The following is a 14,597-nucleotide window of genomic DNA, read 5'->3' on the forward strand; positions in this document are numbered from 1 at the left end:
ACAGGTATTTAAATATTATATACTGGAACTATACGGGCACCTTGTCTGCTAGTATTGTCAATGAATGAACACAGCAGGTCTAAATCCGAATATCTGTTCAGGCAGGAATACTGATCTACCCCAGCATCCAACTACGTGGCCCTACGAGAAGAAGAATACGGTCCTGTACAGAGAAGACTACGGGGTATTATGATTATCAGGTTATCACAGATCACAATACAGCTCCCCAGGTACATAATTTTCAATCACATGCACCACAGTTTTTGTCAAAGGATTCTCGCATCAAACATGCAAACTCACTTTAAGCCCATTGGTGTTTTTGGTAGATTGGTGGTGGGCATGGAGAACAGATGGGTATCAGGGCAGAGGACTGCAGCAGGAGTCATGCAAGAGCCAACGTACTTCGAGTCTAGCAGGGGGTCTGTTCTCTGGCATAACACTCATACATTATATGCTCTGTCATGCCTGAAATGTGTTTGCAGAGACCAATCAAATCAGTTCATATATCAAAGTGACCTACAAATTTAAATAACACATTATTAACAGCTATAGCCATAGAAAACAGACGGTCACTATGACCCATGGAGTCTCAGAGAGACAGCACAGAGAAAGTATGGAAAATGGAGATGGAACTGGAGAGGTTTGTTTCCAGAAATTACTTTTCGTAAGACTTTATTGTAAACTTGCCATTCTTGTTCATAAAAGTCAACTTTAAAGTCTACATTATTTGTTCAAAACTTTTGTGTCACGTAAGAAAGAACTAATACTGTATTCAGGACGACATTCATTTAATCTTTTGAACATTAGTGTATATATTCCAGCTCTTTTTGATTCCCCCTTTAGGCTGTTTTGTTTTTCCTTCTCTAGGTGTATGATAGTGGAGCTCTTGCCAACTCTAAAGCTTCTGGTCTGTCCTCGAGCAAGCTATGAGCTCAGCCAGTACAAAACATCGGTGGTGTATGAACTGAGTGAGCTTGAGCTCATATCTCACACAGGTTTGTCACAACCAGGCCTTCAAATACTGAACTTTAATGGTTTTGTGGTTTTGTACAGCAAATGGTGCTTGTTAATATTCCTTTATTACAGCAGTTATTACAGTCCGTGAATCTGAATGGTCAATGGATTCAGAATGGCTGTGGTTTATTTGGTCATTTGATTTATGATGCTGTACCCATGAGAGGTGGCTCCCATGAAGTTCTGCATCCCTCATGTTGGCAGTGAGTTTTGGGCCTTCAGGTTCAGCTGGTGTGGGTCAGTCACAGCTCTTGCTTCTGGAGGGTTGAGCCTGCCTCAAGTGGAACTCCACAGTCTGGAGGTAAATCAGAGACATGGTACAAACAGTGAATTTGAAAGCATTAATATGAAGTATCATGGTGGATTAAATATGTTTTTTTTAATGATTTCAGGTAATTCTCTGTGACACACATGAACAGCAGGATATGAGATGATTTTCCTGGACACTGGCCTAGTATGATATTCCAAAAATCCCTCTCTCACAATATATTACTTTAGATATATATATATATACATTCCTGCTTTTCTTCTTTTTTTTTTCATTAAGGGAGGATTGCATAGGTGGATGCCATAATTTTGCCCTCCAAATGTCCAGGCAAATGTCTGAAAGATAGAAAATGAGAAGATGCTACTATCTGCGTCCCTCTTGTGGCATCTACTAATCTTGCTCTGGCAGACCAGAATGGAGTAAGTTCCATTACTCATTACACCTCAATCTCATACGATTAAAGTATTTAGTAATACCATTCTTTTCAGTTCTGTTTGTGTGCCCCTTTTACACTGTTAAAGTGAGTTTGTGCTTGATGTATAGAGAATCATGGGTCAGAGTTGCAGACTGGCTGATGAGGGACTCCAGTTCTCTGGGTGCGTGTGGGGTCTCTGATGATGGAGATGGAGAAACTCTTATTGATCTGAGTGAAACACCCACATCGGAAAAAATAGACCTCAACTTTGCCGGCACCCTCCTGACTGGATATCCACCAACTGACAAAGAGGCTGGAGAGCAAACCTTCAAGAGATACACAAAAACTATTGCTGTCTGGCAGAAAGAAGGTAATGCATTTTATTGAAATGTATTTTCTACCTTGAGTCTCTCAATCCAACCCTTTTCAGAGCTTTTTTTGACCGGTAAAGACGCTGTAAAACTGTTTAACCAGTGCAGTTCTTTCTTTCTTGTCATAATTTCTACTGAAAATGGAGATTAGGGCAGGGTGCATAATGAAGGACGTCTTTCTTAGTTCAGTCCCCCTCCCCCTCTTTTTTCTTCATTTTTAAAGTCATAGCCCGCATTTATAGAAGGCATTTTAATTGAGCAAAATATTTGAAGAAACCTGACTTTTTGAAGAAACATCATCCAGTATATAATATATATATATATATATATATATATATGTGTGTGTGTGTGTGTGTGTGTGTGTGTGTGTGTGTGTGCTTTAATCTCCATTTCCTATTAGAGAAAGACATTGTACACTGTAAATATGTACAATAGCATTAGAAGGTTTGTGGGTTGGTAAAAATGTATAAATATTTTGAAAAGAAGTCTCCTATGCTCTCCCCAAGGCTGCATTTATTAATAAAAAAAAAGATCAATAGCAGAACCGAAAATATTACTTTAAATTATTTAATATGTATATATATATATATATATTATATATATATTGTATGTAATTGCTTTTTGGAACTATTACTCCAGTCTTCAGTGTCCACATGATCCTTCAGAACCATTCTAATATGTTTGTTTTGATGCTTAAGAAACCTTTTTGTTATTAGTGTTGGAAAACGGTGTATGTGTTGAATAATTGTGTAGAAACTGTAGTACAATTTCTTATTTTTTTCAGAAAGAAAAAAACCGCAGATTTTCTTCTTTTTAACAGTGTTCAGTACCTTGCCTCACTTGGTAACAATCATTTTAGATTTTACTTGTCTGATTCTTTTCTCCACACTTCTTCCCTCCCTGCAGGAGGCGCTAGAGTCAGCCATGCAGAGTGGTCCTTTGGGGTCATGCTTTATTTCTGGCTAGCAAAATGGACAGCAGATCCTACAACACAGTGCTGAGCAGGTTTGTAGCACTGTAAAAGATGACTAACACAGCCGTTGCCTGAGGGAGATCAGCGCATGCATTTTAGCATTAACCACTTTCCATCAATAACCATTCCATTTCAAAACATTCCATTTCAAACAGCACAAATCCCTGAATCATCTGTTCATGTCACAGTGCCATGTCTCTACAAAATCTGTTAGGCTTTGAGTGGTTTATGCATGCATTTTAATTGCAGTTACACATTTTACACTCCGTAAACACACCCTGGTAATAATGTCAGATCAAATATACAGTGAGTGAAGACAGTTGCGAGAGCCACAATAGTCAAGGTTATATTTATATTTCCTGGCACTTGTCCAGTTCTGAGCAGTCTGATATCAGTTTTCATTATTAGCATTGGCATACCTTGAAAAATGTCTCATGGAGAAGAACGCCCTTTAACATAATTGGTTAAGCAATCCCAATAGTGAAATAAGTAAGACAGAAAAGAGTACAGTAAATAGTAATATTACATATGCTAATGAGGATACCAGCAAAAGATCCGGTTTTATTTCTGAGTGAGACTATGACTGGAAGATTGCATGCACATGCCTGTAATGTTTTAGCTGGTTGTCATTCTTGGAAATGTCGCTCCTTTTGTGCTGTGTTTTGAATTAAGAAGGTAACATTTTTGTTTGTTGATATGCAAGGTCTTGAACTTGCTGACTAATCGTTTGTGCATGCATGCTATGTGCATAATGTGTCACAGTTGTTATTAACTTTTGTGCCAAGCTAGCATGTCTATGTTTATAGCTGATTGAATATTTATGTATGTGTTGACAGGTTTAACAGGGAGTCTGGCTCCTAGTTCATGCCCTCTCTGCAAACCCTCTTCCAGCTGCTCTCTGGGGCGGAGGATTCCAGTCTGTTGTGCCGGATGGTAATTCTACAACATTTTTGCTGCCTCTCACGCGTTCTTTTAATTTTAATTAATTGCAATTTATTGCTCTCATGTTGTTCTAAACCTTTTTTGTTTATTGTATCTGCTCGTGGAGTTTCAAATGAGAAATTTTGAAGAATTTTTTACACAGGTCATAAAATGCATTGTCGACAGCTTGCACTGACTTCATGATGATTGTTGATTTGGACACATGGATAGACACAGTGTTGTTTCATGTGAAAAATTTTATTAAAGTTTGTAATATCAATTTTTTAGTACTTTTTCAGTTGAGGTTAACTTTTTTTTCACAATCTATGGTACGTTTTTTTAAACAGACTACCTTTCAGTAAAGTTTGGGGTCAGTAAAATTTAAAGAAATTAATACTTTTTTCCAGCAAGAATGCATTAAACTGATCAAAAGTGAAAGCCCAGGACTGTTATAAAAAATATTTCAAATTGATTATTTTCTTTTGAATTTTATATTCATCAGAAATGTGTTTTTATATTTACAATATTATTTTTTATAATATATATATTTGCCTCAAATAACTGCAACCTTGTTGAGCTTAAGAGAAATTTAGAAACATAAAAAATCTTACTGACCTGAAACTTTTGAACAGTAGTGTATTTGTTTTTTTGTCTTTCTGATAAATGTACTGCCAAGAGCTGTGTAGTTCTTCTTCAGAATTTCAAATTTTATGCTTCATTGAAAAACATATGGAAAAGCATATGGATTTGGAACAACATTAGAGTGGGATGCTAATATGACAGAATTTTAAATGAATTTTGAATTAACTGTTTCTTTAAATGGAAGTGTAAATACAGCCCCCTCCAGTCACAGCTCATGTGAAAACTTCCTCTACCCTTAAAATTGTTCTCTCTGGCTATCTCTTCTAAATGCTGTCACTATGCTCCCTAATTCCACTTTTCAGTCCTGAGTAGTGAGAAGTGGGGAGACGGGCGACCACACTTGGCTGTTTTGCTGTCCAATGAGACAGGAGACCCCTTTATACATCACAGGTCCATCATCACCATGGGTGATACTCTAACGGTAATGTCTAGGCCAATTTCTAGAAGTAACCAACCATCTCCTTGTATGTTCTGGCTGTCATATTTTTGACTAATATCAATGTGATCTTCAAGTAGATCTCGTGTTCTCTTATGTTTCTCCTCTCAGCCTCAAGGGATATGCTGTATGCCTCCCAGATCTGCTACCTCACGGCTCATGTCCCTTTGGCTGGTACACAAACAGATCAGAGCGCCTTGTGCTTCTGGGCAGCAAGCAAAGGTGAGAGATTCAGCATGAGCACTAAGGTATCTAAATGGCAGAGTTCCTGAATACAAATGGCTCTTCTTTTTAACTTTTGATTGCAGTGTTCTGTTTTTCCAAGTTCTGTCACAACTCTGCCATTCGCTGTACTGAACTCTTTGAGTACTGCCAGAGGCTTGGAAATGCTGGATTTATAATCCTCTGCTTTTCAGGTATTCATACTGTACATTAACTACAGGAATCTTAGCAAATCAGGGATCCGAAGATCTGAGGGGCACTATTAAAAATGCTTATGTTCTGATTTAATAATAATAATAATAATAAAAACATTACATATTTGATCAAAATTTAATTTTATTATTTTATTATTGTTTTAAACAATGTGGTCTCAGAATTCTGGACCTCTCTATATCATAATTTATGACTATTTATGTCAGAATTGTATAGTCAGTATTTTATATGGTCATAAGCACTACTTAATTTTAAAATTATTTAGATCATATGATTGTTTCACATTTGTTTTTTTGCTGTATTACTATGGTTCAGTCTGTTTATCTATTGCATAGTTATTATTGTATTTTGTTCTGTGTAGGTGTATAAATTCCTATATGGCATGCCGGCTGCTGGACTGTGGTCTGGTTTCTCAGGCTTTCCACTACTGTGAGGTGGTGGCAAAAGCTCTGCTCAAGATAGAGGAAGCCCATGTGGTGTTGCAGGGAGAGCTTATTAAAGTAACACACACCTGCACATACAGTGCTTTTGTCTTTTCTGAGTATGCATTGAAAAGTGTTTTGTGATCTGTCTGATTTGTTTGCTATCACAGTTGGTGGACAGACTGAAGTTCTCCGAGTCACAGCTCAGTGACATAGGTCAGCCTTTCCTGGATCCCGACTGGCTGGTGCAGATTCGCTGCAGACACCAGGCCATGCTGGTAAACCCAAAGTATTGTACAGTATATATGACAGTAATTAGTCTACTTTAAGATCAGCAGGACTGTTTATAGCACAAGACTTAACACTATCCATATGGAACTCAATGTACAGACCACACTATCGTTTTTTCATTACCCACGGTGCTTGCTCACCTTCGGGTCCTGTTTATATCTGGTATTGACATCCATCTTGGGGACTTAGGTGACATGGTCACAAGTGGTCATATATATATATAAATCCAACTAAATAAAAACATTTTATAAAATATAAATATATCGAATTTTGTATATAGATATGCATGCTTTACATGATTTTAACCCTTGCTTACTCATAAGTTGCATTAGCTGGTTTGGTTAGTATTCATGCGCTGCACTCAGAGCTCTTGCAAAGGAGATGTAAACCCTTACGAAAAATAAGTTTATTCAAGTGTGCTATTAGTATACTTCTTTTTAAACTAAAAATAGGAAAGTATGCTTTTAGTTTACTTTTTATGTACTTCTCAGAAATGGGCTTTATGTACTCTGACATGTAAAATGACATTTAAGTATACTTGACTTATACTTAAAAAAAAGTCTAAATATACTTTGAACTTTGCTTAAGTATACTTAATAAAATAAAACTTGAAGTATACTAATTTTCTGGTAAGGGAAGTGTGATGAATACCAAACAGAAATGGTCAAATGAGACAAATTTAAAACACATGTATATCAGGTGGAAATGGTAATTGCATCTGGACTGACAACTTGCGATTGAATCACCAAAAAATGCACTTTAATGCTCTAGAAACAAGCCCTTCTATATAATTTGCAGACGTCAGGGAGCTATCAGGCTATCAATAGCCCTACACATCTTTAGAGGCTGCTCTTAATCACCAATGTTGTGACCTTTCCCCTGGTTCCACTCTCAGTAAAATGTTTATTTTATTAGGAGGGGAGCTACTGTACTGAAACATATCAGTCACCAGTTGGGGAGACAACTTGGAGTCATGAGGAGAGCAACACGTGTTCAGGTTTAAAACCACATCTTTTTGACTATGTGCCCATGAAACTTTCTCTGAGCCACTAGGTGGCAGTGACACTCAGAAAGTCTGTCAGTGTTGCCCGTAATTTTAGAACATTGTTAATGTGCAGGAGAAAAGTGTGTTAACAGTTTGTCAGTATGCAGTAAAAAAAAATGTGTTTTTCTCTCTTGGCTTCTCTGTAGATTTTACAGAAGGCTTCCAGACAGATGCCGTTAACCACACTAGCACTGAAAACGAAAACTCGAACCCACCTCAATCCATGATACCTAACACTGATGCCAGGTTTCAGGAGTCTTACTCTACAGTGAGCCACTCTTACGCTTCTGAAGAACAGGCTCCTAAGACCGTGGCCCCAGTGCCACTGTACCCGAACCAGCAGCCAGTGACACTGCACCCAGTCTTCCCTATGGAAATGTCTGGGCCTCCACAAGTCTCAATGGACCAAGGCCACTCTAATATTGATAGCAGCATTAAAACGATAACTTTTACACTGCTGCTTCTACTTTGCCTGCAGGAAGCTACAATAATACAGGTTAGGATGATTGATTTCTTAAAAATAATGTTTTGGTTCTGTACACAGCCATTCAAAATTTGATCATAAGTGATAGTAAAGACATTTGTGATGTTCCCATGAATTCTATTAAAAATGCTGTTCTTTTGAACTTTCTATTCATCAAGGAATCCCCAAAAACCTTATCATGGTTTCCAAAAAAATATTAATCAGCACGAATGATTTCTGAAGAATTACATGACACTGAAAAGTGGAGTAATGGCTGCTGAAAATGTATCTTTGCCATCACAGGAATAAATTACAGTTTAAATAAAATATATTAAAATTGAAAAACGTAAATTTCACAGTATTGCTGTTTTGACTGAATTTTCGATCAAATAAATGCAGACTTGGTGATCATAACAGACTTATTCAAGAACATAAATAAATCTTACCCACCCCAAACTTTTAAACATCAGTGTAAATATTTCAAACACCAATTATTAATACTAAACTTTTACCTTTTGTTTTTTAAGATGGTGACTTTTCTGCTGGTGCAATAATGGTGAGAAAAAGAGATTTCAGTTCATTTTCATTTTTAAGTTTGAGAAAAACCTTAGTGAAGTTGCCTCTGCATGTTTAATAGAGATTGGAGGAAGAATTTTAACACAAAAAATTACACACATCACCTTTATGAACATTTCACACAGGGTTCTGCTGAAAACTACGCTATGGTTGGTAGTGTTTATCAGTCCGGGACAATTCCAAATGAGGACAACCAGAGAGAGTCCAGCACACAATCAGCAAAGGTATATTACATCAAATATTTACATGATTTCCTCTCTACTTTTATTTATTTATTTTTTAATTGTTGTATTATTTCATCTCTGAACAGCCCTCTAAGCCTGGATGGTTCAGTGGCTGGTTCAAGTCTAAGCCTAAAGAAGACCCAAAAGAACAAATCCCAGAACCCAAACCCCCCACTAGGGTATATGCTCTTACATTTCCTATCATAAAATAACAGTCTAAAGAAGTTTGTGACAGAAAAAGATCTAAATCAGAGCATGTCATAAACTGCTGTTCTTCCTTGTTGTATAAAATAACTATATTCACTAATCATGTTAATGGAAAAGATGAAAAAAATTAAATTAACCATTTGTGCCATGGCACCTTTGAACTGCCATATTTTGTATTTCAATAATTGAAATTATTTGAAGAAGTCAGATCTTCAAGTTAATTTTGTCTTTCATGGAATAAGTATCCTTTTTTACACTCATTACATTCATCAAAATTACTTAAACCTTAAATTTTCCCAAGTAAATACTTTCTTTTGTTCATCCATACAGTGGTCCTAAAAAGCAATTTGGATTACTTATCCACATTATAGAGTTTTTCAACCCAAACTGATTTTACAGACATTTAAGGATGGCAGATGTATTCAGATACTTTTTGGGAGCACTATATACTGACCGTATTAATGATGCACCTTTTTTCACTGAGCCTCGTTTGTAGTCAAGTAACATTTTTTTTTTCTGTTTCTTGTTAGGAGTCAACAGCCAGCTTTCCTTTCCCTTCTCCTCCTCCACCCATACCAAATGCATCACAGCCCCAACTCAGTGGGATCAATCCTTTTTCTAGGAGAGCTGGTGAGTAAAGATCATCTGTACATCTGCCTGGTTTTCTCAACACTCCGCTCTGAGACGGTTACACTGAATGAGTTTGAGCTGACAGAATCAAACTTTTCCTGAATCTCTGCACTTTTCGTTCTTTTTGACTACTGTCAATTTTAACATCCAACCCTGATCATGCATCCCTTGCAGAATTAGTAAGTAAGAGGGATAATAAAAGCAGTTTGTTTTTTCTTATTTAGTAGGGTGAAAATACAAAATGATTAAGAGTATGTAAAACTTTAGAACTGGTTCATTTAAAATGTAGTCATTTTGAAGTGGAAATATGGAAAAACGGTGAATTTTACATGTCTGATTTCTGGGCCTGGAAAAGTAAAGATTAATAAGATCTTAAAAAAAAAAAAATTGTGGAAATTTTATTATTATTTATCTGGAATAAATATGCAATATTTGTGTTTGACAATCCAGTATTTTTGCACACATTAGATATTTTGAAGTTCAAACAAGAGGTTTTTAACAAGTTTAATATAATCACAATTTTCTTTCTTTGTTACAGGACAAAAAATGTCTGGGACAATGAGTCAGAATCAAGGGTCCATTTCACAGGTAGAAATCCTGATAAATGCCTATATTTATCACAAACTGTCATGCAAATATCCAAGCTAATTGTTTTGTTCATAGGGTCCCTAATGAAGGTTCATAATTGAGGAATAAGCACCAAATGAGGAACTCAGGGATGGACTTTCAGCCTCGTGACTAGTGTTCACATGACCAAGGGATTCCTTAGGCACACCCCTTCAGTTCCACTAGAGGAGGTCAGAGGGGCCTATGTATCTTTATATACAGTAGCATCTGTGGTTACAGAAATACACTGAGGACATAGAGTTCTTGAAATAATCTGTTAAGTGTTTGGTGCCCGGTCTTCTTTGAATGAAGACACTGAACAGCTGAGGCACAGCTCCCCGTGCTGACTCTAGGGATTTGGTGTCCATTCCCTTTGGTAACGGGGACATGATGGAAATGGTGCTGTGTCCTATGGAAACATGAACTTAAGACGTCTCCACACAGCTGGCAATGTCAGTAAATTTGTATAACATGTAAACACTTCCATCCCTCATCCCACCTTCCCACACGCAAAATTATTTTAATAATTTAAGTGGGCTTTTCTCAATTCAAATGTTTAAGATATGGAGCCCGAGAGTAGTGAAAATGTGGGAAATGTTGTAATTGTACAGGTGGTCCCTTTGGGTTACAGCCTTGATTTATTGCAGAGGAAGAGATATTGATGTTTTATTTAATATCTCTACCAAGTAATGTATTCTTTTATTGTAAAAACTTCTAATAAAAATCAATAGTATTTGTATATGCCAATGTATTTGATTAAAATTAGTCAACTAAAAATATAATTTGAGCCAACATCTCTTGTTGCATAGCAGGACAGTGGAATTTGACAAGATGTATGCCATCTTATTTTACCATGAGTGTGCAGATCTGGCAGCAGAGGGACAAATGTTAGCAGAAGTGTGGAACTCTGGGAATTAGTCTTGTGTCCTATACATACAGAAGGAACAACATGATTGAGTCACTATTCCAACACACTATTCAACATGTTTCCAACACCACATTTCACACATGAATCCTGAAAAATACTTTTATTTAGTCTGTGACATTTTTAATTGCAAATTGGTAATGACATATTCACAATTATACAACATGTGATTTAATGTAAGTCCAAAAGAAAAGGTAACAGTTCATAATTAATTTAATTCATCATATAACGCTCCACCAACCCCATCCCCGCAACCTCAAAATACAATTACACATTTTCCCCTACTGCATGCATTTAGTACCAAAATATAGCACTACCACATAGTAATAGTAACATTATATAGCTTTAACAGCATATCTTGTAACTTGAAATAGCACTGTGGCTGTGCATCCGACACCTCTAAGAGAATTCACAATATTCTTTATCACTTTCACTGATGCCATCAGCTGCCATTAACATTTTACAAATGGGTCACCAGTCTGTGTACAGTGGGTTTTTTTTTTTACTAGGAATATACACAGTGATTTATTTGTAATCAAAGTCTTTCAACAGTGGTCTCCACAATTCCCTGCAGGTAACACTAATAAAAATAAGTACAAGTCAAATGGGTTTTCTAGCTATAACTATGTTATTAAATATGTCTAAATATAACTATGTTGTTAAGGCTAAATTCTGATAGATAGATATATAGATAGATAGATAGATAGATAGATAGATAGATAGATAGATAGATAGATAGATAGATAGAATAACCCAGGCTTACTTGCTATCCTCCAGTTACTTCAGTGTGAAATGGGTAGGTTTAGGTAATGCAGATCGCAGCATCAGCATGGCTTTGCATGTGTTCTGTAAGCAGGGAATCCTGGGGGAAAGATTTACTGCACTGCCCGCATACAAAGATTGTGCCTTCTCCATGCTGCTTCTGATGCTTCCCAAGTGCCGCAAGGTTGCTGAATGACATATCGCAGCTTTTGCAGTGATCGGAGCGTACAGCTGCATGAATACGCTGGTGTCGCGCTAGCCGGGACGCCGTGGCGAATGCCACCCCACACTCTGAGCACTTGTGTGGCCGCACTCCGCTGTGAACTGTGAGATGTTCAGCGAGGTTGGAGGACTTGGTGAAAGCTTTGGAGCAAATAGAGCAGGTGTAGGGACGCACGCCGCTGTGGATTTTCCTGTGCTCTGTCATGCGACTGGCCAGGGCAAATGCTTTCCCGCACTCCGGACAAACAAAGGGCCTCTCACCCAAATGCGTGCGCTCGTGACGGAGAAGAGACAGGGGTTTGTTGAAGGTTTTGCCGCACTGCTTGCAGAGGAACGGCTTGTTGTTGGTGTGCATGTTGCGCTCATGCTTCCGCAGGTCTGAGGAACGCACAAAATCCTTGCCACATTCCTCACAGATGTATGGCTTCTCTCCGGTGTGCGTTCGGATGTGTTTGTGGAAGTCAGAGGACCAAATGTAGCTCTTCTCACAAAAGGGGCATTGGTACGGTCGTTCGCCAGTGTGTAGCCGCTTGTGCTGCTGAAGAGTACCTTGATGCGAGTAAGCCTTCCCGCACAGGTCACAAACGTGTGGTTTAAGACCTTGGTGAGTGTTGATGTGGCTCAACAGGTTGCTGGACTTTTTGAAAGCCCAGCTGCAGTACGGGCACTTGTACGGACGGTTTTCCATGTCTCCCTCCGTTCCTCGCTTCTTCATGCCTGCAAAGACAATTGATTGATGATTTTTTAAAACCTGCTTCTGAGAAGAGTTCAGGCTGTCCGCTTCGTTTCCCTCAGCCTCGCATTCATCCCCCACAGTCTCCTGCTGATCTCTTGGAATCGCTGCCAGTTCACATGGTGCAGTGATATCCACCTCCTGTTTCACTTTCACGTTTGTGATGCTGGTCGCTTCCAAGTGCTCATAATTCAGTCGGGAATCAGATCCAGGCTCAGCCTTCACATCAGTTATATCAACTTCTCTCACCTTTTCATAGGATTGTTCAGAAAATTTCTCAGGAAGGTGGCATGTAGCTTGAGTCCTTGAACTCTCTTGGATTCGTAATTTTTTTGTTTTTCTTTCATCGCAACTGGTAGAAGTACTGATGTCCTCTTCCCTGGGTAGATTAGAACTCATTTTCATGGTGTCAGTAATGTTACTCTCCACAGGCAGATAATGCCTCTTGCTGGTGAGAATCTTTCTAATACTTCGTTTTGATATGTAGACATTGTCTGTGAAAGCTGTTGAATTCCACAGCTCATTCATTTTATCCATTGCAGATGATTTCTTGAGTAGAATTTAGTGCATCAACCTTTATTAACAAATTGAAAGGTCTGTGTGATCTATGTTTGCAATTGCTAAAAAAGAAAAAGCATTGGTTTAGATCTTAGATTTATATACTTGAGAAATACAGATAATCTGAACTATAAACTAATACTTTACACCTCAAAATAAATATTTGACTGTAACATCCTGCTGCCCTACATGGAACATGAGTTTTTGATATAATAAATATTCACTACAATTCATTATACACCAAATCCAATCAATTCTAAGAGGCTGGACTTGTGAGTACTGATGGTATAATGAAGCTATTAAGATATCCAGCATAAATTATACTAACTGGAAATCCTCCAGTAGATCCTCTTGGAAGAGTTACACACTCTTTGAGCCAGCAAGGACTTTGTTCTCAGCTGTCATAGTGCATAGTAGGGACTCTCAAGAATCATTAAAACATCCCACACATGCAAAGAGTCTCTTACCTTGGCAGCACCAAGTCCACCAATGGTGATTTCAAAGAGTGCAATTAATCCACTTCCTCTTCATGGTGGACGTTTAAGATACCATAGGAGGAGCCAGAGCGCAGTTAGACCTGCTTCACATGGGGGAGTGCAACATCTTTTTGGCAGTGGTCAGCACTTAAGCAAAACCATTTGCTGTTGGGAAAAATCAACTCATTGACACTTTCAGCTCAATGCCAGCTGTGAGGCACATGCATGCATATTTTCTCAGGGAGCACTGCATAAACATGCTGATGCAATTACAACCTTCCAGAATTATGATCACCCAATATATTTGCTTTTTTGTTTGTTTTGTATTGTAGGCTGTTGTAAAATAACGATGCAGTCATTCCACTTATTAATCATATGTAGTAAAATAAGCCATCTAGTCCACCCTACACACTGTATCTCTAATAGCAGGTTCTATGTTTGTTGTTCACAGATCAATTTACACTGCAGAAATTTTTAACCACATTTTCTCATTGGTATAAATGTAAGGCTGTTGTTTTTTTTTTTATCTGACTGAGGAGATGTATCAATGTTCTACGTTCCATTCTTTAGTTAATTTAATTAGCATGTAAATATTTCTACTAATTCACTTATTGAGTGTAAGAATTAAGAACAGGAATAACCTGCTTATGTTAGACATAACTGAACCTGATACCCATCTAGCACATATAGATAAAAAAAAAATAAGCGTCAAAGGAAATATGAGAGGAAGAGAACATACTGTAGATCAGCTGGTACAAGACACCTGTTTGCTGCTTAAGGTTCAGTATACCCCTCAGTGTAAATGCTGATGGAAGGGTATCCTGACATTGAGGCCTACTCTGAACAGAATGAAAGAAAAAAGACTTGGTGGATTGTTTTGCACAGTGTTTGAAGAAAGATTTTTTAGAGATTTTGTCAGAATTTCTTCTCAGAATTTCAGAATATAACAATGATTGCCAAAACAATCCATCAAGCTTAGTGT

At 37.7% G+C, this 14,597-nt stretch overlaps 1 protein-coding gene and 1 pseudogene across 3 annotated transcripts; one reads left to right on the forward strand and one right to left on the reverse strand.

Annotated features, from left to right (window-relative positions):
- Positions 1 to 574: 574 nt before the first annotated feature.
- On the forward strand, positions 575 to 10,367 carry LOC122144275 (annotated as a pseudogene).
- Positions 10,368 to 10,459: 92 nt separating this feature from the next.
- LOC109095428 (zinc finger protein 648-like) lies at positions 10,460 to 14,049 on the reverse strand. Of its 3 annotated transcripts, XM_019109141.2 has the most exons (3): positions 13,607 to 14,049; positions 11,628 to 13,201; positions 10,460 to 10,866 (listed from the first exon to the last, which is right to left on the reverse strand). In XM_019109141.2, exon 2 carries the CDS (start codon positions 13,116 to 13,118, stop codon positions 11,667 to 11,669), a length of 1,452 nt encoding a protein of 483 aa, XP_018964686.2. In that variant the 5' UTR covers positions 13,119 to 13,201; positions 13,607 to 14,049; the 3' UTR covers positions 10,460 to 10,866; positions 11,628 to 11,666. The 3 variants fall into 3 exon arrangements, with proteins under 3 accessions (XP_018964686.2, XP_042610979.1, XP_042610980.1); XM_042755045.1 differs by lacking the exon at positions 10,460 to 10,866 and having other exon boundaries at positions 11,474 to 13,201; positions 13,607 to 14,048; XM_042755046.1 differs by lacking the exons at positions 10,460 to 10,866; positions 13,607 to 14,049 and adding an exon at positions 13,468 to 13,602 and having other exon boundaries at positions 11,474 to 13,201.
- Positions 14,050 to 14,597: the final 548 nt, after the last annotated feature.

The sequence above is a fragment of the Cyprinus carpio genome, unplaced genomic scaffold (genome assembly GCF_018340385.1).
Source record: "Cyprinus carpio isolate SPL01 unplaced genomic scaffold, ASM1834038v1 S000006628, whole genome shotgun sequence".
Classification (NCBI taxonomy): domain Eukaryota; kingdom Metazoa; phylum Chordata; class Actinopteri; order Cypriniformes; family Cyprinidae; genus Cyprinus; species Cyprinus carpio.

Bases quoted from the DNA above. Each gene is read 5' to 3' on its own strand.
- LOC109095428 (XM_019109141.2), bottom strand. From the start codon at position 13,118: ATGGATAAAATGAATGAGCTGTGGAATTCAACAGCTTTCACAGACAAT.